Raw genomic sequence first — 25,232 nt, forward strand, 5'->3', positions numbered from 1 at the left:
CCTTTTTGGATTGCAATGAACTTAAGCATGAAGCTGGGAGAATCAACATCTTACTAGTCTTTCCATTTAGATACATGATATATTTCTCCATTTAGTTAGGTCTTATATTCTTCAGGATAGAGATCATTTTCTTCATGTAAATTTTGCATATTTCTTGTGAGGTTTACTACTTTATAGTTTATGGGTTTTGTTATTGTGAATGGGACCCCTTTTTCAAGTATATCTTCTAAGTTGTTATTGCAGAATGTAGGAAATACTAGGGGGGGGGCAAAAAACCCAAATTTATTAAAAAATTGTATTTATTCTTACGTGTTTAAACTTCAGTCACCTTCAAAATACTCTCCATTTGATGCAATATACCTATCAAGATTTTTTTCCCACTGCTCAGTTTTTGAACTCATCGACTTTGATGCCTTTTAGTGCTCCTGCCATTTTTTGTTTCACCTCTTCCACATCAGCAAAACATTTCCCTTTGAGGACTTTTTTCACCCGGGAAAACAAAAAAAAGTTGCTTGGGAAAAGATCAGGTTAATAGGGAGGGAGAGTAGGGTGTGGGCAGGTATGCTCCTAAATCACCCACCGTGAAATGGGCAAAGGGTTGCAAGTCTTCAAAAAAAAATTCACTGACGCTTAAGGCAACCTCTCACTACAATGCCAGCTGGTACACCAATACGGATGGGTTCCTAGAACACTCCCTTAGCAGGGGAAGCCTGTATTACAAGGGGCCTGCCCTGCAGAAGAAAATTCCAGTTTTTGGGTGCACCCTTGTATACTAATTTTGTGCCTCAGTGTATTCTCTATAAAAGGACAGAAGCAGAACTACTCAGTAAAAAGTTCCCATGTTTGAATAAGCATGGGATAAACAAAGCTAAATAGATCTGTTTGTTGTAGGACTTATGAATGACTTTAATACACTTGTGATGAAGAATCCACAAGAAAGGCACAGGGAATTTCCTGTACTTAATTGATCATGAAACCCTATCACAAGACATTCTGAAATACTTTGAAAAAAATGCAACCAAAGACTTTCCTAGTTTCTTATCTGTCAATTTGGGGGTCTCTAACGAACCTTATTTGATGCCCAAACTCCCTCCCTTACCTCCAACCAGAACACAGAAGACAACCCAGTATCAAAGCAAATGCTTTAATGAGTGTTACTCAGAGAGCCATGTCTCTCAACAGTGGGTGCCAGCCTCCACTGTCCCCAGATCTCTTTGTTGAGAAGGTAAGCTGGCAACCTGGGGGGCAGAGATTTGGAGTCTAAACAGTAAACTGGGGCAAAGGGAGGCTCAGGAGGCACCCTGTGGACGCTGAGCTCCTGGAAGTTCAAAGGGACATGGGCCTCAGGCCGGGCCCTCTTCAGGAATTCCTAGTAAAGCCACAAGGGGCTCAAGGGGTGTGGGGTTGCTGATAGGCACAGGGTGGGTGCGTTCATGCTTGCGTAGGTCACTGGCACTCAAGAAGGCTTTGGGGCAGTGGGGGCAGGTGTAGGGGCGCACAGAGCTATGTGTACGGCTGTGCTTGCGTAGCCCAGCCCTGTCTGAAAAGCTCTTACCACACTGGGTACAGGGAAAGGGCCGGAGTTCTGGGTGTGAGCGCTCATGCCGACGCAGCAACGTCAGAGTGGAGAATGTCTCCTTGCACTCACGGCACACAAACTGTGGTGGTTTCTTATCAGCCTCCTCACCCTCCACCTCGCCTGTCCCTTCCAAGGGACTAGGAGCCTCCCCAACCCCAGCATCTTGGCATTCCACATGCTCCACTGTCATGCCCACCACTTGCCACTGGGTGGCCATCACACCACCTGATTCCGGGGGCAGCCCTAGCAGTCCTGCTGGAGGATCCCCTAGCCCTGCACCTGCTGCTGAGGTCACTGAGCCCTCGCCTGCCATGCTGACAGGTAAAGCTAGCCCCACTACCAGCTCCTGTTGTGGGGGAGCCCCTGTGGCCTCGCTATTTCGATGGGTCCGCTCGTGCTTCCTCAGGCTTGACGATACCACAAAGGACTTTCCGCAAGCGTTACAATGGAAGGGGCGCTCACCCGAATGCACCCGGCTGTGCTTAGTGAGACTGGCTCTCTCGGCGAAGGCACGCCCGCACTCCTCACAACGGAAGGGCCGCTGGCCTGAGTGCACCAGCGCATGACGTTTGAGGTCCCAGGAAGCCACGAACGTCTTGTCACACTGCAGACACTTGAACGGTCGGTCGCCTGTGTGCACCCGCCGGTGCATGGCCAGATCCGCTGGCTGCCGGAAGTCTTTGCCACACTTCTCACAGCGGTAAGGCTTCACGCCCTCGTGTGCCCGTTGGTGGCGCCGGAAGCTCGAGGGGTCAGAGAACATGCGGCCGCAGCGTGGACACAGAAAGGGCTTTTCACCAGAGTGAGTGCGCTCATGGCTCTGGTAGGAGCTGAGCTGTGTGAAGCCCTTGCCACAGGCCGGGCAGCGATAGGGCTTCTGTGCTGCATGGATGCGCTGGTGGCACGTGAGCGAGGATGAACGGGAGAAGCTTTTCCCGCACTCTGAGCAGAGGAAGGGGCGCTCACCAGTGTGGGACCTGTAGGAGTGTGGGGGAACCCAGCATGAAGGTGGCAAGCCCATCACCTGAGCCCACAGCCTGTCTATACTGTACGTTAGGAGACCCTAACATCCCCAGGGCCTGGCCCCAATCCCTTAAGAGCCACAGAGCTGTACTCCAGAGTAAGAAACCTTTGGGCTCGGTGTCTAGATTCCAGAAAAGACCCCTCTTTGCTCTCCAAAGACCTAGATATACCAGGTCCCACTCACATTCCCTGTGCTCCACCAGAGACCCTCTGAATAGCCCAGCTTCAAGCCCTGCCCCTTTCCATCTGTCCAGGGACCCAGGCCAATCAGACCTCACTTGTATCCTCCAGGGCCCCATCGAAACCAGTCTGCCCCACCCCACCATGCCACCAACCAACCAGGATCACCAGGTTCCCCCGGGGTACACACTACTCACTACCCATGGCTCCACCCCACTCACCTTCTCATTGGCTCCTTATGCTCCTTATGCCCCAAGCCCAGGCTGCACTGGTAACAGAGCAGCCACTGTTGTCCCACCTCCACCCTACTGACCTGCTCTTCCTAACCCTTCAAGTGCCCTCACCGCTCATGGTTGCGCAGGTCCTTGAGCTCAGCATAGGCCTTGCCGCAGCGCTCACAGCCATAGGGCCGCAGGCCAGCATGTGTACGCCGATGCTTGCGAAACACAGAAGGGTCCGCAAAGTTCTTGCCACAGTCCGCACAGGCATAGGGCCGCTCGCCTGTGTGTCCGCGCTGGTGGATCTTGAGCTTGGAGAGTGCACCATAGGCTTTGGGGCAATGTGGGCAGCGGAAGGGCAGCTCGCCAGCGTGGGAGGCCAGGTGCACGCGCAGGCACACCGGCTGCATGAAGCGGCGGCCACACTCCGGGCAAGGAAAGGGCTTTTCACCTGTGTGGCTGCGTCCGTGACTGCGCAGCTCGGGTGCTGTTTTGTAGGCCTTGGGGCACAGCGGGCATGCATAAGGCCGAGGCTTAGATGTTGCACCTGACACTTTGTCCCCACTGGCATCCTCTGCTTTAGGTTCCGTCTCTGGCTTCAGCTTCACCTCTGCCAACTCCTCTGCACAGTCTACAGGCCCATGTGTGGCAGCGTGGCGCGCTGCCCTGGGTGCATTTGGAAACGTCTTGGTACAAGACAGGCACTTGTAGCGGCGGCCAGAGCGCTTGTAACCGAGGCCTGGGGACCGGGCCTCTGCAGACTCCACCTCCATGGCATCGATGAGCAAAGCTTCTCTGCAAGAAAAGCAAAGTTAAGACAGAAGCCACATTCCTTTGCCATTCTACAAGGCTTCTCGCCTCACCAAAGCCCTCGTGAGGCCTCAGTGGGAACCCTAACTTATCTGCATTTCCCAGCCAGGACTCGCACATCCTTCCATTTAAATACTCCTGGCTCTGACACTGTTCAAGTTTCCTCTCTGGTCTGTTGTTTGATAAAAGGAGTTGGACTGGGTTACTAAGGGAGGAGGAATGTGTCCACCTGCACTTCCCTCCACAGCTTGAGCTTTTCCAGACCCTGCAGGATTCCTAGGAGGCCCTGGTTCCATCCATCTCAACATCTTCCTTCTTCAGCTCAGCATCCAAGGCCTGTGCTAGAATTCAAGGTCCTACGCAAGGCTGCAGACATAGAGGTACCCAGATATGGGTCTGGCCCGAAGGTCTCCAAGTGCCCAGGGAAGACAGAAGTAGGTCCAAAAGAGGGCAGAACCAGTGGGCTAAATATGGTGATTGGCACCGTCTGTCTGGACATGATAGGTCCCCAGCATATATATTTTGTTTTTCCCCTCTGGTTGGTTAGCTTTGAGAGGCGGCAGCAACTGTTCACAGATTTCTGGCCTTGCACAACTGTAAGGAACTCCACCCCAGACAGGAATTCTGGTCCACCCTCTTCTCTGGACTCATTGTGGGCTCCTGCTCCAATAGCTCTGGTAATGGGAAGCTCAGTCATTCTCAAGGCAACTTGAGCCACTGCTAGCAGTTAGAAGCTCCTGAGTCATAATCAATGTATCTGACTTAGTCTAGCCTCCTGAGGCTCCCACTCTAGTTGAGGCCCCTTCATTCTCAGTTCAGACCCCAGACACCCTCCACACAGCTGTTCCTGTGGATCATGGCTGGAAGGAAATAGGATTAACAGCTGCATTAGTCCTAACCACCAGCTCATCCTCCCTGGGGCCTGGGCAGGGGTGAGGATCTCCCACAGACAATGGAGAGGAGCCTGGTGTGCCCAGAAGCTACGGGCAGGAAGCCTGAATTCTCCTGCTCCGTTCTAAGCCCGTTTCCCCATCTGTAAACCTCAGTGGTTGGTGGCTTCTATGTTATGACCCAGGGAGGACACCAGAGCCCCTGGAGTAAGTGGCAGAGGCTGCATCTTTAGAGTTAGCACCCTTCTGCCTGGTCCACCTACCTCAGTCCCCCATCCCTGCACACATAATCTAGCATAATCTAGTGTGCACAGGCAGCGAGCATCTTCTCCCTAAAGTATCATGTGACACTTGAGAACTTTCCACGGCTCCCATCACCCCATACAAGGTCCCAGGTCCTTCCTTGCTGTCACAAATCCCACTAATCCTTCTTTTGAACCCCACTTCCCCCAGGAAGCTCTTCTTGCATCTCCCCTTTGGTTTTTTGGCCCCAATGCCACATAACTCTATTGCACCCTCAGCTTGGTTTTTTCTCTTTTCCCACTAAATCCTGAGGGTGGAAAATGAGCTAAAGGGCTTAAGGACCAACTTTCCCTAAGGCTTGAATTACCCCTACAGTCTCCAGGGGATCCCTCCTTATCTCTGGATGAGGCACACACTACCTCCCTTACAGATCATCTCTGGAGAGATAGGTTTCTCTTTAATAAAAAATGACACCTCACATTTACAGAACATTTCCTAAATAAAAGGCAGTATTCTAAGCTCTTTACATGTATCAACTCACTTACACTTCATGGTGACATCATAAGAAAAGTGCTATTATTATTTCCTTTCACAGATAAGGAAACTGAGGCCCAGGGAAACCACATAGCATCGTGATTAATAACTAGCCCATGGTCACATAGCTAGTAATTTTGCAGCTGGGAGTTGAATTCAGGTGTTTAACTTGCCTTGAGTTGTTGGACCCTTGCTTAGTTATCTGAGCCCTCCCAGACTTATCTACCACCTCGGCCAGCCCCTGACCTCAAGTCACACCTTTGTCTTCTCTCATCCCTGGGGAACTGCCCTGAGACCAGAGCCAACACTCTTTATATCTATTTCCCTCTCAGAGGGATGGACGCATGGGCTTTGAACTCTGGACTTCAATTTTTCTATCCATGTACCAGAAACCGGATAGCTGGATTGGTAAATCTCTACTAAGGCACTTTCCAGGGGAAAATTTGGGGAGTACCAGGTTGGTCCCAGCAGGCAACCAGCTCCACGAAAAACAGAGGGCCAGGTAGGCTAGGCCCCTGTCTAAAATCCCACCACCATTAACTCCTTGCTTCACAGTTCAGTGGGGACCCTTCCACCCACCATTCCCCACAGTGGTATTTCTCCAAGTCAGGTCTATGAACCCCATATATGATAACAATCACCCAGCAAGTATGGGGCAGGACTCAAATCTTTACTATGAACACACTCTTTGGCTCATTCCAACCAGCACTCAATACTTAAGACCAAAAGACACATCCTTAGGTCTTCACAAGTTTCTAGGAGAGAGGCATTTTACTACACCTTGTTTTCAGAAATGCAGATTAAGCTCCCATAAGGGAAAAAACCTGCACAAGAACACATAGTCAAGGAGCCCTGACTCACACCCAAGACTTCAGGTCTCTGGGCTTGGCTTTTTCTCTAGCAGTCTTCATTTACTTAAGGCTTATTAGCCAAATCATGAGACTTCCCACTGCTCCCAGGACAAAGACCAATATCTTTTTCATGGTCAGCAAGGCCCTGAACCATCTAACTCCTGCCTACCTCAACTCCCACTCCTCTTCCCTGGCTCACTAGGCTCCACCCAGACAGGCTCCCTTTCTTTTCCTCAAAGAGTTAGCTTCCCACTCCAGGGCCTCTGATCACAGATCCCTCTGCCAGAACCACTTTCACTCGAGGATCTTTGTGTAGCTATCTCTTTGATTTTATTTGGGTTTCAGGTTCCTGTCACCTTTCTCAAAGAGGGTTTTCCAGACCACCTTTCTTAATGCTATCTGTACCCCTGCTAATCACTCTCCAGTCTCCCCTCTCTTTAAAATTTATTTATTTATTTTTAGAGAGGGAAAAGGGAAGGACAAAGAGAGGGAGGAAACATCGATGTATCAGAGAAACATCAATAGGTTGCCTCTTGCATATCCCCAGCCCCAGCTGGGGACCTGGCCTGTAACTCAGGCACGTGCCCGCACCAGAAATCAAACTGGTGACCTTTTGATTGCAGAACTATGCTCAACCCACTGAACCACACTAGTCTGGGCCTCCCCTCTCTTAAATTTCCTTTATTGTGCTCATATGGATAATATTCCTTGCAAGCTCACCATGGGCCAGGTATCATTCTAAGAATTTTACAGATTCTACTCAAGCTAAGCTTCACAACTGCGTAGAAGTTTGTTATAGACTGAATGTGTACATGCACAGAGGAAAGGTCATGTGAGGACATAGCAAGGAAGAGTCCTCACCAGGAACTGAAATGGCCAGTACATTGATCTTGGACTTCCCAGCCTCTAGCACTATGAGAAATAAATTTCTGTTGTTTAAGCCCCGCTCTGTGTTTTTTGTTACAGTAACCTGAATAGGCTAAGTTAAACTGTATTATTTCCCCCATATTACAGACAAGAATACTGAGGCACACAGAAATAAAGTAGTCATGGTTACAGCCAGTATTCAAAGCCAGGTGGTGTGCCTCCCAAACTTCTACTCTGTCCCCTGATTATTGCTTTGGTAGCACTTACGCATCTTATGGCTTGGTTATTAATTCTCTGTCTCCAGCACAAGAGTCTAGGCTAGCGAAGAGCCAGGCAGGAACTTTTACTATTCTAGATCCACTACACCTAGAACTGTGGCTGGTGCCCCAAAACAGATGGAAAGAATCAACCTCTGAGATGGAATTCAAACTCAGGCCTATAGCCTCTGCCTCCCCTACAGTGAACATTTGTGAGAATGTTTATCAACAACTATTATTAACTCAGTTTCTCTGCCTGTCCAAATATCACCCCTATTTCCCACGCTGGCTTCATTGCTCTAACGAGGGAGGCTTGTTTTTGGTTCACTACTGACTTAGGAAAGGGATGAAGTCCTGCTGTCTGAACAGGTTCTAAATACCAGGGACGGAGAGATTAATTCCCAGAGTTTGGGCTAGAACCCTGCAAGCAGGGATGAGGTGAAAAAGGAGCCACTTTTTATCCTTTGCACTTCAGTTTCCCATGTCTAAACAAGTAATCACCCACAGGCCTCACAAACTTGGTGAGATGGTAGATGGGGAACTGTAAACCGTGCAGAGGTGAGTTAATTATCTCCTAGGCCTCCAACCTGGTCAGTTCACAACCTAATCCCAATCTATTTTTCTAGTCTCAGTTCCAGAAAGTTTCCCCTCCCTACAGCAACCTACGTACGCTCCAGCCACAATTCTCAAATTTCCCCACCTAAATGAATCTCCACATACATTGCTCTGTCTTGGTTGCTTGTCTTCTCCCATGGGAACATTCTTTTGCATCCTTCAAATACCGGCTTCCCCAGTGCCCTCAGGAATAGGCAGAAGTAAGGGCACTACGGCGCTCTAGGCCCCAGCTTTCTCATCAATAAAACGGGACCCTGGGGTATGTGGCGTTTGAAGAGCGTTAGGGCCTACCACAAGCGCCGAAGGCCCGAGAAGTTGCAGAAACGCTGGGCTTCTCGCTCCCTGCAACCATCTACCTGTCTGCGCTCCCGCCACGCAGCCCCGTAGGGCAGGGCTCTGAGGCTGACTCGTGTTGGAATAACCCCTGGAAAAACGTGGTAAGGAGTGAACGAAGAATGAGAGAATGAATAAATGAATGGACCCAGAGCAGGGACTGGACAAAGACCTGCAAGATGGCGTTCTCTAGGACCGCGGGAGGGGTGGCCAGAAACTCGGTCGGGGAGGGGGCCGCAGGCATCAGGGCTCTAGCTGGGCGGGCCGCGCTCCTGGGACAAAAGCCCGCAAAAAGGAGGACTCTAGGACCCCTGGGCCCGCACCGCGCGAGGCGGGCAGCTGTGCCGGCAGAGTCCAGGCGTCCGTTACAGCCGGCCCGCGGGGACAATCGGCGGGTTCTAGGACCCGCTGGGCCCGGAGCGCGCCCGCGCCCTCCCGAGGCCGCGCTCCTCCCGCCCCGCCCGCGCTGCTCGCGCCAGGCCAACCCCATCCGCCCTCAGCACCCACAGGAAAAAGTTCGCTCGGATTTCGTCCGTGCTGGGTGAGTCCGGGGTTTCCCGCGCCTTCCTGCCAGCGTTTTCTACCTGAACGGACTTGGGCTGGTTCCGTGGCGTCGGCTACAGCTCCTCTCACCAACAGAGTCCCGGACACTGCCGGGAGGGGTGGGCGCTAGGACCCAGCGTGGGGGAAGAGGAAGGGCGGGGAGGTGGGGCCGGCGGGCGGAAGTGGAAGTGGAAGGGAGCTTCCCCGGCTACCGAGGAAAGCAAGTTTTACCAGTGTACCCCCAGCCGACAGTGGCAGAGAAATAAGTCGCAGAGGGTCTCTGTGGGTGCTAAAGACAGGAGATGCCGGACAAGCTTACTATGTATACCGGGCTCTTGTTAGCTTGGGGCCAGATCATCAAGAACTATAAGATGGAGGGACAGAAAGGCCACGCTCAAGCTGTGTAGTGCCTATATCCTCTTATATTCCACAGCATTTACCTTAACAGCGAGGAGTGCATGAAGCTCCCTCCGTCTTGACAAGTGTTTCAGGGAGCCCCAAGAAAAGTGTCACCAAAGTACTGAAGCTATAGCTGCAAAACCATTTTTCCCTTCTTCTGCGCTCAGCCAACATGCACTAGATCAATTCTAGCTGCTCTTGCCGGAAGTGTGGCTAAGGTTAGTACTAAACGACTCAGCCCTTTGACCTGTGTGGGCGGGGTTGGAGTCGCATTTTAGAAACTTCTTGCTTTGCGCCGGAAGTGTGTCTATGTAGACCGGGTGCTTGAAGGCTGGTCAGGAAGTGTTCTCTAGTAGGAGGTTTCGCGGGGAAGCTTTTGCAGCTTGAACACTTCCTGTTTCCTTGTAACAATAGGAAGTGTTCGCGGGGCTGGGGGAAGATTCCTGGCTCTTGCCAGCTGCGCTCTCTCTGCTCTACCTCCTTCCTTCTCCCCCTTCTCCTTTCCTCCTTTCCCTCCCCTCCCACATCCTGGGAGCCCTGGCGAAGTGTGCGTGCGTGGGAGCGCGAGAGCCCCAACACAGCCACCCCTTAGGGCGCGCGGCCGCAGTTAGGGTGAGGGTCCCAGTGCGCAGGCGCGCTCCCGTTCGCGGTCCTCAACGGACGCACCCGCGGCGGGAACGAGAAGGGGCCAACTGCGAGGTAGGGGTCCTAAGAGGAAATTGGCCGAGAAGATAAGTGAGGCGAGAGGAATCAGTTAATCAGGAGAGCTTACGACCAGTAGAGGGGATTCAATCTTGAGCGACGGGCTTTGTAAAGTGAGAGATCGGGGAACAGGTTCAATGAGGGGGTTTAGTAGGGGATAGTTGTTATTGGGATCCAATGGAAGTGAAGAATCAGTCAGAAAGCCGACGTGATCTAGAAGGCACAGGGTCCTGCTCTGGAGAGGGCAAAGGCTTTTGGAAAGAAGATTGCCTGAATCAGTCGTTTTGCTCGTGTGTATACTGGAACAACAGGCTGCCATGTGTTAGAGACTTAAGTGACACAATAAATATTCTTTATTTAGCACAGTGTCTGGCACATGGTAATGTTCAATTAGCATGCGTTGCTATTATCATCTGTATTATGAGGGGAGAGAAAGAGAACTGAGAAATGAGCAGCGGTGAGGCTATAGTGAAGAGGCGAGGGAAAGAGAAAGGTAGGGGGTGAAGAAAAACCAGAAATGGAATGGAATTCCCATGATGGAAGATAGTTTGGGTTCAGAGGAAGTAGGTGAAGGAAGTGGCCAATAGCGTCTTTTAAACAGGAGACTGTGGCCCTGAAGGGAATAGGGGATGTGGGGGAACAAGCCAGCCCTTTCTCTGGATGAGACCCCTAACTTCATCTCTCAGGCTCTCATCTATCAGCTGGAGAAAGGCTGCTTTTTCAGTGCCTCTAGGCTACTCTGTTTAGCTGAGGGGTGAAAGAGGGAGGATTGGACATCTCTTATTGAAAGTCCTAGAAAAGGTTCAGGTTTCCTTTTAAGATGTTACAGAAGATAGGTGGTTTGTTTGATTCAGAATTATAGAGAACCCTGGCCTGGTAGCTCAGTTGGTTAGAACATTGATCCGATACACCAAGGTCATGAGTTTGATCTCTGGTTAGGGCACATACAAAAATCAACCAATTAATGCATAAATAAGTGAAACAATAAGTTGATGTTTCTCTCCCTTTCTCTAAAATCTTTTTTTTTTTTTTTTTTTTTTTTTTTTTTTTAATTATGAGAGAAGAGAGTTAGGGGCAGCAGGACTTTTTGATTTGGTCTGAAGAACAGGTTAATAGGTCTGTGATCAGAGGTCGGTTACATCCCTCCAGACTTCCCTCATCTATACCTATAGGGAAGCTCCCATATTTGGGCAGCTTTTATACAGGGTGTCCTTAAATGATGGTGCTTCTAGATTAGATCCAGTAGAAAGCAGGTCCCTAGGCATTACTGCTTGGGGAACCTCTCTGTGACCTTTGGTGAACTTGTTTATAGAACCAAGAGGCAAAGTTAACTCAGGCCTGCCTTCTGACCACTGCTCCCTTTTCCTAGGCCTGGGCGCTACCACCAGAGGAAGATGCTGCTACCATCTGCCTGTTCCCCCTGAACCTCCAGGTTTCTGCTACATTGCCCCATGGAGGATGCGCCCACCTCACTCAGCTGCTGTGACTGTCAGTGCCACTTTTCTAGCCTCCTGGAACAGTCAGGGCACCACGAACTGCTCCATCCATCCTCCAAGCAGGACAGTGAGATGGCTGACAGCATCCCTCAGCCCTACCACTGTCAGCAGTGTGGGACGGGCTACCATCACCCAGGGAGCTTGGTCAACCACTGCTGTACCCATGAGACTGGCCTTTTCCCCTGTACCACCTGTGGTAAGGACTTCACCAATCCCATGGCCCTCAAGAGCCACATGAGGATTCATGCTTCTGAGGGCTGCCCAAAGGAAGCCACTCCACACCTCCAGGGGGAAACGGTGTCCACTGACTCCTGGGATGAGAGATTTGGCCATGGGGAAAGCTGGGGAAATCAGAAAAAACACGCTGAAGAGACATCTGCTTGTACATCTGGGCCTGACCCCAGGGCAGCTCTGCGCATCTGGGAAAACCCTCCCACTAGACTAAGAGAAGGCTGGGAAAGCCAGCCAAATCCTGAAGAAGGTGCAGAGATTTGGGGGCTCACCACCAACTCTTCCAGAGCCCCACCACTACCAACTCCAGCCAGCAGCCTCCTTAGCAATTTGGAACATTATTTGGCTGAATCAATGGTGAATTTCACAGGAGGTCAAGAACCCACCCAGACCCCTCCTGCTGAGGAGGAACGGCGGTACAAGTGTAGTCAATGTGGCAAGACTTATAAGCATGCTGGGAGCCTCACCAACCACCGCCAGAGCCACACTGTGGGCATCTACCCTTGTGCCATCTGCTTCAAAGAGTTCTCTAACCTCATGGCTCTGAAGAACCACTCCCGACTCCATGCTCAATATCGGCCTTACCAGTGTCCCTATTGCCCCCGTGCATTTCGGCTCCCCCAAGAGCTGCTGGAGCACCAGCGATCCCATGAGGGAGGAAGGCAGGAGCATCTGGGGGAAGAGAAAGGGATGCCCACCACCAATGGGCACACAGACGAGAACAGCTGGGAGCAGCTCTCTAGTACACCAATGCTGAATGGCTCTGGGGAGCTGGAGGACAGTGGCCTGGAGGAGTACCGACCATTCCGCTGTGCAGACTGTGGCCGTACTTACCGCCATGCTGGGAGCCTTATCAACCATCGCAAGAGCCACCAGACAGGTGTCTATCCCTGCTCCATCTGCTCCAAGCAGCTGTACAATGCAGCTGCTCTCAAAAACCATGTGCGGGCTCATCACAGACCCCGGCAAGGGCCTGTGGAGGATGGGCAGCCTGAGCCACCAGCTCCCTTGCCTCTGTCAGAGACCACCCACAAAGAGAGAGAGGTCTCCACCACCACCCTGGACTACCGTCCCTATAAGTGCAATGAATGTGGTCGGGCATACCGCCACCGGGGGAGCCTGGTGAACCACCGCCACAGCCATCAGACAGGAGAGTACCAGTGCTCACTCTGTCCCCGCAAGTACCCCAACCTTATGGCCCTGCGCAACCACGTGCGGGTCCATTGCAAGTCTGCTCGCCGCAGCACAGGCCCAGGGTCTGAAGGTCTCTCCAGCCACCTCAAGGTGGAGCCTGACCCTGTGGGAGCAGAGGCAGCCCCATGTACAGATCAGGGAAATGAGTGCAAACATAAAGAAGAAGCCACTGATGTCCCTCCAGCAGCAGATAGGACAGCACCACAGATACATAGCATGTGTGGGATGCTCTTTGAAGACCCCAAGAGCCTTGAACAACATGGCCAGACCCATGGGGAAGGGGAAAACAACAGAACAGAGACCAAGGTGTCACCTCCTCGGGCATTTGCCTGCCGAGACTGTGGAAAGAGCTATCGCCACTCAGGTAGCCTTATCAACCACAGGCAGACCCACCAGACGGGGGACTTCAGCTGTGGGGCCTGTGCCAAGCACTTCCACACTGTGGCTGCCATGAAGAACCATCTGAGACGCCACAGTCGACGGCGGAGCAGGCGGCACTGGAGGCGAGCCGGCAGTGCTGGCGGGCGTGGAGAAGCCAAACTCCCAGCAGATGGGAACTGGGCCAAGGAGTTGGTGGAAGACAATGCAGGCCTGGACTGTCCCCAGGACCCTTCAGGGGAAAGTCCTAGTGGAGCAGAAAAGAACTTGGAAAGTGACATGGGCTGTTTGCGGGCTCAAGCTGAAAGAGACAAATGTGGACTTGAGAGAGATGAAGCCTGTTTCCAGGGTGATGAAGAGAGCAGAGGTCCTGATGAAAGACTGGAAAAGAAGGAGGCCTGTTTCCTTGACAACTTGGACACCCCAGGTAATGAGGAAAGCAATGGGACACGCTTCTGTGATGGTCTCACTGGGGTTGATGAAGACCAGAAACTGGCCACTGGCCAGCCCAGTTCCTCTTCCCAGTCTGTTGAAGCTGTCACTAGCTGGCAGGCTGAAATCTCCCACACATGTTCTGACTGTGGACATTCTTTCTCCCATGCCACTAGCCTGCTGAGCCACAGGCCCTGCCACCCAACAGCCATCTATCAGTGCTCCCTCTGCCCGAAGGAGTTTGACTCTCTGCCTGCCCTGCGCAACCACTTCCAGAACCACAAGCCCGGGGAGGCAGCCCCAGCGCAGCCTTTCCTCTGCTGCCTCTGCGGCATGATCTTCCCTGGGCGAGCTGGCTACAGGCTTCACAAGCGCCAGGCTCATGACTCCTCTGGCATGACTGAGGGCTCGGAGGAGGAGGGGGAAGATGAAGGATCAGTGGTGGCAGCCTCCACTCATAGCACCCCACTGCAGCTCTCAGAAGCAGAGCTGTTGAATCAGCTGCAGCGGGAGGTGGAGGCGCTGGATGGAGCTGGTTATGGGCACATCTGTGGCTGCTGCGGTCAGACCTATGATGACCTAGGGAGCCTGGAGCGTCACCACCAAAGTCAGAGTTCTGAAAACACAGACAAGACTTCCAGTCATCTGGGAGAGTCAGGTGATGCCACGGAAATGGTTGCGGATAGTGTATTTGAAGGCACAGTGACCTCCCTCTCTGCGGAGGGTGGAGACACAAAGTCTAGAGAGGGAGTAGCTGCCCAGGTTACAGATAGCCTCTGCATGCAGGGTGGGGAAAGTTCTCTTGAGGACCAGCCCCGCCCCTTCCGTTGCAACCAATGCGGCAAGACCTATCGCCATGGGGGCAGCCTAGTGAACCATCGCAAGATCCACCAGACTGGAGACTACATCTGCCCTGTCTGCTCCCGCTGCTACCCCAACTTGGCTGCCTACCGCAATCATCTGCGAAACCACCCACGCTGCAAAGGCTCTGAGCCCCAGGTGGGGCCCCTCCCAGGGGCAGGAGGCAGCAGTGAGCCCCAGAACATGGCAGAGGAGGGGCTGGAGCAGGCAGAAGTGGTGAAGCTCCAAGAGGGACTCAAAGTAGACCCCCCAGAGGAAGTTGCAGGAGTGAAAGAAGAGGCATGGGAGGAGACCACTGTGAAGGGGGAGGAGATGGAGCTGAGGTTGGAGACTGCGGAGAAGGGCTGCCAGACGGAGGCCAGCTCTGAGCGGCCCTTCAGCTGTGAGGTGTGCGGCCGGTCATACAAGCATGCTGGCAGCCTCATCAATCACCGGCAGAGCCACCAGACTGGCCACTTTGGCTGCCAAGCCTGCTCCAAAGGCTTCTCAAACCTCATGTCCCTAAAGAATCACCGGCGCATCCATGCAGATCCCCGGCGTTTCCGCTGCAGCGAGTGTGGGAAGGCGTTTCGCCTGCGGAAACAGCTGGTTAGCCACCAGCGGATCCACATGGAACGGGGCAGGGGTGGGGGCACCCGAAAACTGACTTGGGAAGATTGGCCTTTCCGGTGTGGGCAGTGTGGGCGGAACTGTCGCCATGCAGGCAGCCTCCTAAACCACCAGTGCAGCCATGAGACAGGCCAATACAGCTGTCCCACCTGCCCCAAGACCTACAGCAACCTCATGGCCTTGGAGAACCACCAGAGGCTGCACTTGGAGAACCGGCGGCGGCGAGCGGGGCGATCCCGGCGGACAGCTGTCCGCTGCGCCCTGTGTGGCCGGGGCTTCCCTGGCCGGGGTTCTCTGGAGCGGCACCTGCGAGAACATGAAGAGGAGGCCAAAAGTAGTCAGGGAGGCTCCTATGGCACAGAGGGCAGCAAGGGGAACCTGGCTGATGACAAGGGACTAGAAAACAGATCGGGTGGTACTGAGTTAGTACCCCAGCTGGAGTATGGAGCCATTAGGCCAGGGGAGCAGAGTCATAGCCCCATCAGGGCAGTAGATTCAGAAGCCACAGAGCCGGTATCCTTGGGCTTGGGGCAAGCAGATGGATGGCAAGGAGACGGGGGATCAGAGAATTGTGTTGGAGATTGTGTTCTTCAGAGTCATGTACTGACCAAACCAGAAGATGAGTCAGGGAACAGTGTCCCAGTAAGTCCTTGCCACCTTGGCAACAGCCAGCCCAATGGGCCTAGTCTGAATCATGTGGATAGCTGGGACAATGGAGACAGTAGTACTCAGCTCCAGCCAGAGAGCCAACCCTTTTCCTGCTGTCATTGTGGTAAGACCTGTTGCCAATCAGAAGGCCCCTTGAACCACCACACCCATAAGACAGACAGCCACTATTGCCTGCTTTGCTCCATGGAGTTGAATTCTGTGGCCACTAAGAGTCACAGCCACAACCACATAGCTGTCCAGACCTTTGTTTGCCCTGACTGTGGCAAGGCCTTTCAGTCCCAACATGAACTGATCAGCCACCTGGAAACTCATGCCAGGGGCCTCAGTCAGGCGCCACCCCAGATGGAGATCGAAGGTCCTGAAGCTGGGACTGGGGGTGGTGAGGTGGATCTCCCTCCTCAAGGGAAAGCCCAGAAGGCCCCATCAGATCCCCTCAGGGCCCCAGGAGAAAGTACTCAGAGAACTAACGGAGGACAAGGAGTAAAGTCCACAATGGTTGAAGATGAGGAGCGGCCCTTCCGCTGTGCCCAGTGTGGACGTTCCTACCGCCATGCTGGTAGCCTGCTGAACCACCAGAAGGCCCATACCACTGGACTCTACCCTTGCTCCCTCTGCCCCAAACTTCTACCCAACCTGCTTTCCCTTAAGAATCATGGCAGGACCCACACGGATCCCAAGCGCCATCGCTGCAGCATCTGTGGCAAGGCCTTCCGGACAGCTGCCCGGCTGGAGGGCCATGGGCGGGTCCATGCACCCCAGGAGGGGCCTCTCATCTGTCCGCATTGTCCCCGCCACTTCCGTCGCCGTATCAGCTTTCTGCAGCACCAGCAGCAGCACCAGGAGGAATGGACAGTGGCCAGCTCTGGTACCGGGGCGGAGGGTGGGAGTATGAATGGGTAGAGGATTGAAGGATCCTGGAGGTGGGCATATGGTGGAGGGCAAAATCTGGGCCCAAGGTGATGGAAGAGCAAGGAATGAGAGCAAATGGTCACATGGATTCTAAGAGGTGGTCAGGAGCTTGGGTGGGAATGAGAAAACTAGTTTGAGGATGCTGCCTTTTGAGTGGTCTAGAAATGAACCCCTAGGTCAGGTAAATAAATAGCATGGTGGGGTTGGGTAAGGAGTGGGCATGGGCAGAGGTAGCTATCTGGACTCTGCTGTACCAGAACCAAAGAGTAGTCTTTTTGTTTTGGGAGGGGAGGCAACTGGGTACCATCTGGCTACTACATCTGGGAATCATCCTGATTCAGCCAGTAATGATTCCCAGAGAAAGAGATGAACTAGGTTCTTCTCTTTCATAGGGTAGAGAGCATGCCAGGGAATGAGGAATAGAGTGGGAGGCACCCCTCAGGCTGGACTTTGTGGTTTCAGTGCAGAGAGAGTAGGCCACTAATTGGCCCCCCAGCTCCCTGCCCCTCTTTTCCTGCATCTCCCTCCTCTTGGAAACTAGACCTCGTGTTGCTTCTCCTTCCCTTTAGTCAACCTTTTTAAAAAACAGTTTTAAAATAATTTTATTTATTAATTTTTAGAGAGAGGGGAAGGAAGGGAGAAAGAGAGAGAAATATTGATGAATAAGAAACACATTGATTTGTTGCTTCTTGTAAGCCCCCGAATGGGGACCTGGCCCACAACCCAGGCATGTGCCGTGACTGGGAATTGAACTGGCAACCCTTCATATCACAGGCCAATGCTCAATCCACTGAACCATACCAGCCAGGGCCAACCCTTTTCTTCTCTCTCTGCTGTGTATGCCCTTTTTTGTATCCAACCAAACCACCCTTTCCACCTGCATGCCTTCTACCACCAGCACACCTTTAAATGGAGGACTGAGTCACAGATAATTGTTTCTTTTAAGCCAGACGCAGCTGTAGCAACAACAGTCATTAGCCCCTATCTCCCTTCTCTATCAGGGAATCTCCACTGAGTCACCTCAACCCAGCCGAGCTGGAAGATGAGGCTGTGGAGTGGGACAGCCTGTTCCCTCAGCAAGCACCGGGCGTGCTTGCTTTACCTCCTCTGGAGATCTTCCAGGACCCATTCTATTTAGTGGCCAAGGGTGGGTGTCCTGAGATGGTGGGCTCTTGACCAGAGATTATCAGGGAAGGAAGGGACAGTAGGTGAGATTCCCCTGAGAGAGCTGATGAGATGGCTGTCAGGATAAAAGATTTCTTGTGACCCCAAGGGAATGAGTGAGGAGCCAGTCAGCCAAGTCTGGGAAAATAATTGGAAGTCCTAGGATTCTGGGGATCTCATACAAGTTCCTGGGGCCATGGGCAGGGTTAGGGAGCGAAATACAAGTTGTGTGGAGTGTGCTCCCTCAGTAACCTCTCTCTTTCTCCCCAGAAGCCTCAAAGGCATCAGCAGTGGGCCTGTCGTTGCCCCTTCCACCCACTCCCATGACCCCACTCCTGGACCCTTCACCCCAGTGGCCTGCAGACCTCAGCTTCTCCCTCTGAACTTCAAGTCTCCAAAGATCAGAATACAGGGCAGGAGTGTGGGTTGCAGGGAAAGGCTTAATCTCCATGTTCTACTCAGGAGTAGTTTGGGCATCCCCATCTCCTCTCTCTCCTCACAAAGAGGACCCATATCTGACTTCTCAAGCAGGAGTTGACGTGTTCCTCATGTCCTTGTCTTTGAAGGACCTCTTTCCCCTGCTTTTATCACTATGGTATTCATTATGACCAGTTCTGCAAGAAACCTGGTGCCAAGGTCTGCCATGATGTCAGGCCACCTTCACCAGCCAGATTCCAACACTAGGGAGAGGCAGAATCAGAAAGAGCCAGGGGTAGGAATGTTGCCTGTGGAATGGGGGCCTTTTGCTACAATTTGTAACTTATTTTCTAAAGTCTATTTTGTAACAATTTATTTAAGTTAAAAAAAAAAAAATTGCACCCCTACCCAAAAAATTTTTTTTCAAAGTACGTGGCTGGTGTGATTATATCTGAGGGGATGAAGAAAAGGAACACTGGGAGGCCTGCATCAGAGAGCAGAGCTGAGAGTGGGGAGCATCCATAGGTGACATCTCCCTGTCCTGCACGGTTGGGAAACAGGGCAGCTGCTGATTCCGGCAGGCTCCTTCCTAGAACCCACTGGGTTCTTGGGCCTGCCCTGGTGCCTGGAATCATCTGGGTAAGGGGAATGGAGAGGGGCTGAGGCAGTGATGTGTTTGCAGTATCCCAGAGCCACCTGTCAACAGCCAGCTGGTTGGCCTGTCAGGGAGAGGAAAGGGGGATGGTGGCCTCATCCTCACAACTCTCCTCCCTGCCTGGAAGGAAGAGGGAAGAGGTGCTACTTAGTCTCCATGCTGGATGAAGAAGCAGGTTCAAAGAGGTTGAGAGGTCTGCTCCAAGTCACAATGATGGAGAGCCAGCATTTGAATCCGGATGAGTCTATTCGTCCACCCCACCCAGGGCAGCTAGAGGTGACTCCAAACATCTTTCCACAGAGGAGTCTGGAGAGGAAAGTGTCGGCAGGAAGGCCCCAGGGTCACATACTCATATTGGCCAGGCAGCTTCCAGTTTCAGCCTCGGTCTTTGGTTCCTCAGAGAAGTAGACCTGCCAGTCCAAACTGCTGACCCAGTTCTCATAGGTGGGGAGTGCTGTGAAGATCGCGGGCCGTGCAGGGCCTTGGCAGGCATCGCCAAAGCTGTGTATTCCAGCCAGGAACCATGTGCCCCTCACCTCACGCACCAGTGGTGCCCCAGAAAGGCCCTGTCAGGGGTCAGGTGACATTGGGTGACTTTCCCTTACCCCTAGGCAGCTACAGGGGGTGGAAGGGGCAGGGGAATGGCCTGAAGCTCTGGCCCTTTGGGTGCCGGTTGGCAGAAAGGCTGAGTTTCAGGTGAAAAGGCAGGTCTGGAGGGCAAGCCTGGCAGATCTTGTATATGAACTGCAGGATGAGGATGCCAGGGGTCTGTGGGGTGAGGTTTAGGTGTCTGGGGCTTACCTCACAGTGGGGTGGCTCACCCACAACACTGGTACACACCATCCCTGGCAGAATGGGGATGCTATTGCTCCCAAGGCTAGTATGCAGCCGGCTGCAGGCTCTGGGCCCCAGGAGGGTGACAGACACTGTCTGAGGGGAGCTGGTGCCTGTGGTGAGGGGAAAGACCTGGCTGCCCCAGGGGCCTGTAGGCTGGATGGACAGCTGCTGGGGACTCCGCCTTACATACCTGCTCCTTGGTGGGCCAGTCCCAAGACCCAGCCACGTTCCCCATCAGGCAGGCGGTGGTTAGCATAGGGCAGGCAGATGGGCCGCAGGCTAGGGCCTAATGCCACAGGCTGGGCCAGCACCAGGAGGGCCACATCATAGCCCCCCTCGGGATGGGTGTAAGCCCCATGCAAGATGAGTTGCTTGAGGCTGTGCTCCTCTGGTCCATCCACCAGCCTTACACTCCATTCCTCTGGGCTCTGACGCCTATGCAGAGACAGCACTGACAGCATTGGGCAGCAGGGCTGCCAGCAGGGATGGGGAGGCACAAAGACAAGGGACACAGGGCTCACCCAATGAAGCAGTGGGCAGCAGTCAGCACCACTTCCTCTGACACCAGGGCTCCGCCACAGGCCAGCTTCCCCTGGTGCTTCAGCCTGGCGTCCCAGGGCCATGGGGACAGGGATTCTGCTTGGGCACCTCTCCCCAAGGTTCCGCAGGCTGAAACGGATGACACCATCTGCCTTGCAAAGTGTTCACTACATGCCAAGCCCTGTGCTAAGCGCTTCCCAAATCCACACAACAGCCTTTTAAATTGAATTTTGTTAGCCTTGTAACCAAAGTTCCAGAGAGGTTTAAGTGACTTTCTAGTTCAGTAACTAGAGGTAAGTAGCAGATTTGATACTCAAAAGACAGAGTCTAAGCTTTTTACCCTGATGGTCCAGCCTCAAGGGAGTGGCCTGCTCATCATTCCTCCACTCCATCTGTCTGCACCCCTCCAGGCTTGGACTGGCCCCAGAATTCCTGACTCACTAGTGCTTCTCTTACCATCAAGACAGAGCTTCCGTCCCAGGGATTATTTTGCATGCGATTTGCATGTTAGTCACTTATGCTAGAGTTCTGAGTGGGAGCCCTGCCCTGTCCAATCTCAGAGTCCCTGCTTGGAAACTTGTAACTAACCTCAAAAATCTTCAGATCACAAAGATCCCTCTTCTTGCCTAAACTCCGAACCCATAAAGTTTTGAAGCATTTATGCCTCAGCCCTAAACGGGGCTGTTCCCATCATAGGGACTCAAAGGGGTGGGCCTTAGAGGCCCCCTATTTAGCATACAGCAGTTTGTAGATGCCCTGTACCAATTCTCTATTCCAAGTGGCTTCCACCTGCTGCCCAGAAGTCCTCATGCAGGCCTGGGCGTCCCCACAAGTCACATTCTTAACAGCCTCTGCTCATACCTACGCAGCTGTCCTCATCACTGATCTCCAGGATCTCTGGGTTCTGGATCAGAAAGGCTGCCCCCCTAGCTCGAGCCTGCAGCCAGGAGCTGTGAGCAGCCATGTTGGTGAGCAACACAGGAGTGTCTTCCTGGGCACAGCTTGATGTGAAGCTGACGATCCCAGCCTGAACCCAGTGTCCATCAGGCTCATGGCACAGCACGGGACCCCCAGAATCTCCCTGAAGCAGGCAAAGGAGTTGAGGACAGACACCTGAGCCCCAGCCCTGGGCAGATATCCTCTGCAGTCCTCCCACCCATCCCTGCCTATTGAGCACCCAGCCTGAGGCCAGAACCCCTCCCTTTCTGCTCCCTTCCCCTCTCCTCCCCCTCAGACCTGACAGGGCCCCTGCACCCCAGGCTGGGCACCCCCACACAGCATCCCAGGCCGGGCTGGACTGGCCAGCAGCCGCTGGTGCAGCCTGTTGTAGAGACAGTTACACGTGGAGGGGCTGATTAGACGCAGGCGCAGATTCCGTAGGGTCCTGGGAGCTGGCAAAAGACAGGATGTTGGGGCCAGAGTCTGGGCTCTGGGAAGCAAGGGAAACTAGAAGCAGGGACAGTTGGCAGCTGAGTCTGTGACCTTGGGCAAGTGGAGTGCTTCTTTGGGCTTCAGTCTGGGACAGCACTTACCATCATTGGTGTCCTGATCCCAGCCAGTGGCCCAGCAAGAGGTCCCAAAGTGGAAGCGATGGGCAGGTTGGGGCAAGCAGAGAGGTGTTTGGGCCGTGGGGTGGGCGAGCTGTAGCAGAGCCAGGTCTGAGCCCTGGCTGTAATGGCTATAGGCCCTGGGAAGCTGCAGAGCAGTCACCCCCACCTCCTTAGCCCCAGGGCTCAGCCCCTCACGCTGCAGAGAGCCCAGGACAACTGACCAGGAGTTCAGTTCTGTTATTGCTGACCTGGAAGGAGAGGGACAAGACCCAGTCATGGAATGCAAAGGGAGACAGTGACACCATGGAAGACAGAACAAGGCAGGTGAAAAAACAGATAAATATCAGCCCATGGCTTTAAGCGAAGTCCTACCTTCTCCCAAGCTATCTCTCCTTTGTAAGGTCTCTGCCATGAAGGTTGTTAAGATTAACTTGATAATAAGTACCTGGCACATAGCATAGTCTCAACAAATACTACTTTGTTATTCTAGGGGCAGAGATCAGTCTTGGGGAGTTTGGGGACAAACCACCCACCCCCAAAGCCAGAAACCCTGTCTGACCCCAGTCACAACTCACTTTTCAAAGCAGTGGGCGGCTGTGAGGACCCAGGTGTCCGCCACCAGGGATCCGCTGCAGATGTGGACTCCCTGCCTCCTCACACTGGCCTGCCATGGCCACTCGCCAGGTTCTGTATTGCCCTCCTGAGGTTCAGGGGGGCCAGGGCCACGCTGCCCACAGGCTGTAGAGAGGGGTGGGTCAGGCTGACAGCGAGCCCCTACCCTGCCCTCACCCAGGGTCTGACCCAGACCCAAGTGAGGTCCAGGCCCTGTCCCCAGAGCTTACCACGCTTAGCTGCTTGAAGACCTGGGAAGAGAGAGACACAGGTGAGAGTTGGGGGATCCTTACCTGCCTGGCCCCACTTTGGTGGAGGGGACAGGTTTGGGGACTGGGCCTGGGCCCTTGCCTATGACTGTGTGGCTACCTCACCAGCCCCTCCCAGAATGAAAATATTTATATGAGGTCAAGAAACAGCTTTTGTTAGAACCTATTCAGAGCATATGCTCAGTAATTAATTATCCTCCCTCAGCTGCGCTCAGCACTCCAGGGCCAGAGGAGCAGGGCCCAGGGTTCAGCTTGGGACCAGGCCAGCCCTCCTCCAGGCTTCACAACCCCCAACTCCTGCCTCTGCCACTGAGTCAGGGAGGCAGCCTATGTAAGTGGAGAGCATTAGTGTAATTGTGCCCTCAGCCAAGGAGACCTAAGAGGAAGGATTAGAGGCCTGTGTCATGTCCAAATGAGGGAGGGCGCTGAGAGATTGAGACTCACCCCACCCATTCCAACAACTTAGACTCCCCCACCTTTCCAGAAACTGCCAGACCCTACCAAAGAGTCCCCTGCCCTGCCTCTTTCCCATAATAGGCACACAAAAACACATCCATTGAGTATCTGAGCCAGGAGAGATAGGACATATGTAAAGACCGGGTAACTGAGGCTGAAGGGCCTCAAAACTTGCCTAAGGCCTTCCTGGAAGTAGAGGCAGACAGGGGCACAGGGTACACACACAGGCACTATGACAGTTCCCGCAGACACAGACACAGGCAGCACCCCCCGGCCCTGACACCCTCCACCCCCCAGCCAGCCAGTTCTATCACCACAGGCAGACTCACGGCACAGGCAGTCTTCCTCACACACACCAAGCTGCAGAGGCTGCTGGGCAGAGGGTGTCCCCTGAACCCTCACTGGACCACCTCCCCGCCCACTCAAACACAAGTAGCTCACCCTCTATGTGGACCACGGCCCCCAGGATAAGCAGCCCTGGGCCCCAGCTCTGCCTCATTGCTGTTCCAGGCCACTCTGCTGCCTGTGATGTGGTTCTCAGAAAGGCCACCTGGGTCTCCCTAACTCCACCTCTGCTCCACCCCTCCTTGGCTAGGAGTCAGGTGTCATTGCTTTTCCTGGGCTGGCAGGGAGCCAGCAGCTCCTAGTACTGGGGCTGTGGCTGTGTGACCCTGGGCTATTTAATTCACCAATCCTCTCTGAGCCTCAGCTATGGCCAGACTACCTGGCTTCAAATGCCAGTTCCCCTACTTACTTGAGTAACCTTGGACAGTTAGGCTGTGTGTGCCTTGTCTGAAAAACTCAGAATTTTTTTAACATAAATACTTAAACCAGAGCCTGGCGTAGAGTAAATGTGCTCCCAGTATGGAAGCTATCCTCCTGTAACTATGAAGAGCACGATGGGCAGGCCCTCCCAGTTCTCACTTTCATTTCTGCTCCCCCAGCTCTCTCCTGGGCCCTGGTCCAAGTGGATTTCATATACCTTCTTCCATCTTGCTTCAGATACAGTGTGTTCAGGGATGGCTGTCAAGGGGCCAGGGCTCTCTGCTACTTGCTAGCTATGAGACTGGCACATCTCAACACCTCTCTGGGCCTGCCACCTTTCTGGCATTCAGGGTTACAGTGGTGCCCACCTTTCTTGCCGATGTTGGAAGACTGAATCAGGAGGGAAAAACATTCAGGGTGCCTCATTTTTCTCTTCCTGACTTTTAACTCAGGCCAGCTCAGACTGCTCAGGAACCCTAACCCCAACACAGAGACAGATGCAGCTGTGGACAGGGTGAAGAGCACTGATACTGGAGCCACAGGGCCCTGGTGGATTAAAATCCTAAAGGCTCCCTAACCCCCCTTTTAGGCACTAGCTGTGTGATCTTGGGCAAATTACTTAGCCTCTCTGTACCTCAGTTTCCTCATCAAGATAGGGATGATAATAGTACCTACATCATGCAATTGCTATAAGAATTAAATGAGTTCACTCATTTCATGTTCTTAAACAGTACTTGGCATACAGGTAAGAGTTCAGTAAATATTAGGAAAAACAAATCTAAAACACAACCTGTCTCTGGTCTTTCAGGCTGCCAGGACTGTCTTGGGGTGGTAGATAAGGCAGCCAGAAGGGTTAAGATTACACTATAAGAAGAATTTCCCAGCAAGCATGCATAGAACCAGAAGGGCAGCTTGCCCTTTCAAGTATGTGCATGGCCCTTACAGGAGAGGCCTGGCTCCATTGGCATCAGGGACAAGCTGCCAGCCTATTTCCTGGGGGTGGGGGCTGGTGGCGCCCCAGGTCTTGCTGACTCCACATGCTGGAGAAGGAACTAACCAACACTTCCCAGGCAGGCCCTCCACTCTCCTTCTGACTCATCCTTCCAGTCCCAGAAGAGGCAAGACTCAGGGAGGCCCAACACTT

The 25,232-nt window shown here is 53.2% G+C and overlaps 3 protein-coding genes across 7 annotated transcripts; 1 reads left to right on the forward strand and 2 right to left on the reverse strand.

Annotated features, from left to right (window-relative positions):
• Positions 1 to 1,130: 1,130 nt before the first annotated feature.
• ZNF668 (zinc finger protein 668) lies at positions 1,131 to 9,553 on the reverse strand. Of its 4 annotated transcripts, none has more exons than XM_090277653.1 (3): positions 9,384 to 9,553; positions 3,127 to 3,795; positions 1,131 to 2,556 (listed from the first exon to the last, which is right to left on the reverse strand). In XM_090277653.1, the coding sequence occupies exons 1-3, from the start codon at positions 9,401 to 9,403 to the stop codon at positions 1,344 to 1,346; spliced, it is 1,902 nt and encodes a 633-aa protein (XP_090133779.1). In that variant the 5' UTR covers positions 9,404 to 9,553; the 3' UTR covers positions 1,131 to 1,343. The 4 variants fall into 4 exon arrangements, with proteins under 4 accessions (XP_090133779.1, XP_090133781.1, XP_090133780.1 ...); XM_090277655.1 differs by lacking the exon at positions 9,384 to 9,553 and adding an exon at positions 8,985 to 9,076; XM_090277654.1 differs by lacking the exon at positions 9,384 to 9,553 and adding an exon at positions 8,573 to 8,766.
• On the forward strand, positions 9,163 to 18,833 carry ZNF646 (zinc finger protein 646). Of its 2 annotated transcripts, XM_090277651.1 has the most exons (3): positions 9,751 to 10,041; positions 11,414 to 16,800; positions 18,261 to 18,833. In XM_090277651.1, the coding sequence occupies exons 2-3, from the start codon at positions 11,496 to 11,498 to the stop codon at positions 18,368 to 18,370; spliced, it is 5,415 nt and encodes a 1,804-aa protein (XP_090133777.1). In that variant the 5' UTR covers positions 9,751 to 10,041; positions 11,414 to 11,495; the 3' UTR covers positions 18,371 to 18,833. The 2 variants fall into 2 exon arrangements, with proteins under 2 accessions (XP_090133776.1, XP_090133777.1); XM_090277650.1 differs by lacking the exons at positions 9,751 to 10,041; positions 18,261 to 18,833 and adding an exon at positions 9,163 to 9,560 and having other exon boundaries at positions 11,414 to 17,286.
• On the reverse strand, positions 18,808 to 25,203 carry PRSS53 (serine protease 53). The gene is made up of 11 exons (XM_090277657.1): positions 23,765 to 25,203; positions 22,829 to 22,849; positions 22,562 to 22,724; positions 21,969 to 22,234; positions 21,673 to 21,827; positions 21,298 to 21,517; positions 20,418 to 20,565; positions 20,087 to 20,331; positions 19,861 to 20,006; positions 19,409 to 19,625; positions 18,808 to 19,179 (listed from the first exon to the last, which is right to left on the reverse strand). Exons 1-11 carry the CDS (start codon positions 23,820 to 23,822, stop codon positions 19,127 to 19,129), a joined length of 1,692 nt encoding a protein of 563 aa, XP_090133783.1. The 5' UTR covers positions 23,823 to 25,203; the 3' UTR covers positions 18,808 to 19,126.
• Positions 25,204 to 25,232: the final 29 nt, after the last annotated feature.

Source organism: Furipterus horrens, unplaced genomic scaffold (assembly GCF_987537825.1).
Source record: "Furipterus horrens unplaced genomic scaffold, mFurHor1.1.pri manual_scaffold_5, whole genome shotgun sequence".
NCBI classification, from domain to species: domain Eukaryota; kingdom Metazoa; phylum Chordata; class Mammalia; order Chiroptera; family Furipteridae; genus Furipterus; species Furipterus horrens.

Excerpts from the sequence above, each read along its gene's own strand:
- ZNF668 (XM_090277652.1), bottom strand. The coding sequence starts at position 8,213 with ATGTTCCCATGGGAGAAGACAAGCAACCAAGACAGAGCAAT. Across the intron at positions 3,796-8,172 it reads AGCAACCAAGACAGAGCAAT|AGAAGCTTTGCTCATCGATG; the intron begins GTATGTGGAGAT and ends CTTTTCTTGCAG. Across the intron at positions 2,557-3,126 it reads GACCTGCGCAACCATGAGCG|GTCCCACACTGGTGAGCGCC; the intron begins GTGAGGGCACTT and ends ACACTCCTACAG.
- ZNF646 (XM_090277651.1), top strand. The coding sequence starts at position 11,496 with ATGGAGGATGCGCCCACCTCACTCAGCTGCTGTGACTGTCAGTGCCAC. Across the intron at positions 16,801-18,260 it reads TACCGGGGCGGAGGGTGGGA|CCTCAAAGGCATCAGCAGTG; the intron begins GTATGAATGGGT and ends TCTCCCCAGAAG.
- PRSS53 (XM_090277657.1), bottom strand. The coding sequence starts at position 23,822 with ATGAGGCAGAGCTGGGGCCCAGGGCTGCTTATCCTGGGGGCCGTGGTC. Across the intron at positions 19,626-19,860 it reads GTGAGCCACCCCACTGTGAG|GGCCTTTCTGGGGCACCACT; the intron begins GTAAGCCCCAGA and ends GACCCCTGACAG. Across the intron at positions 19,180-19,408 it reads AAGCTGCCTGGCCAATATGA|GCAGGGAGGAGAGTTGTGAG; the intron begins GTATGTGACCCT and ends TCTTCCTTCCAG.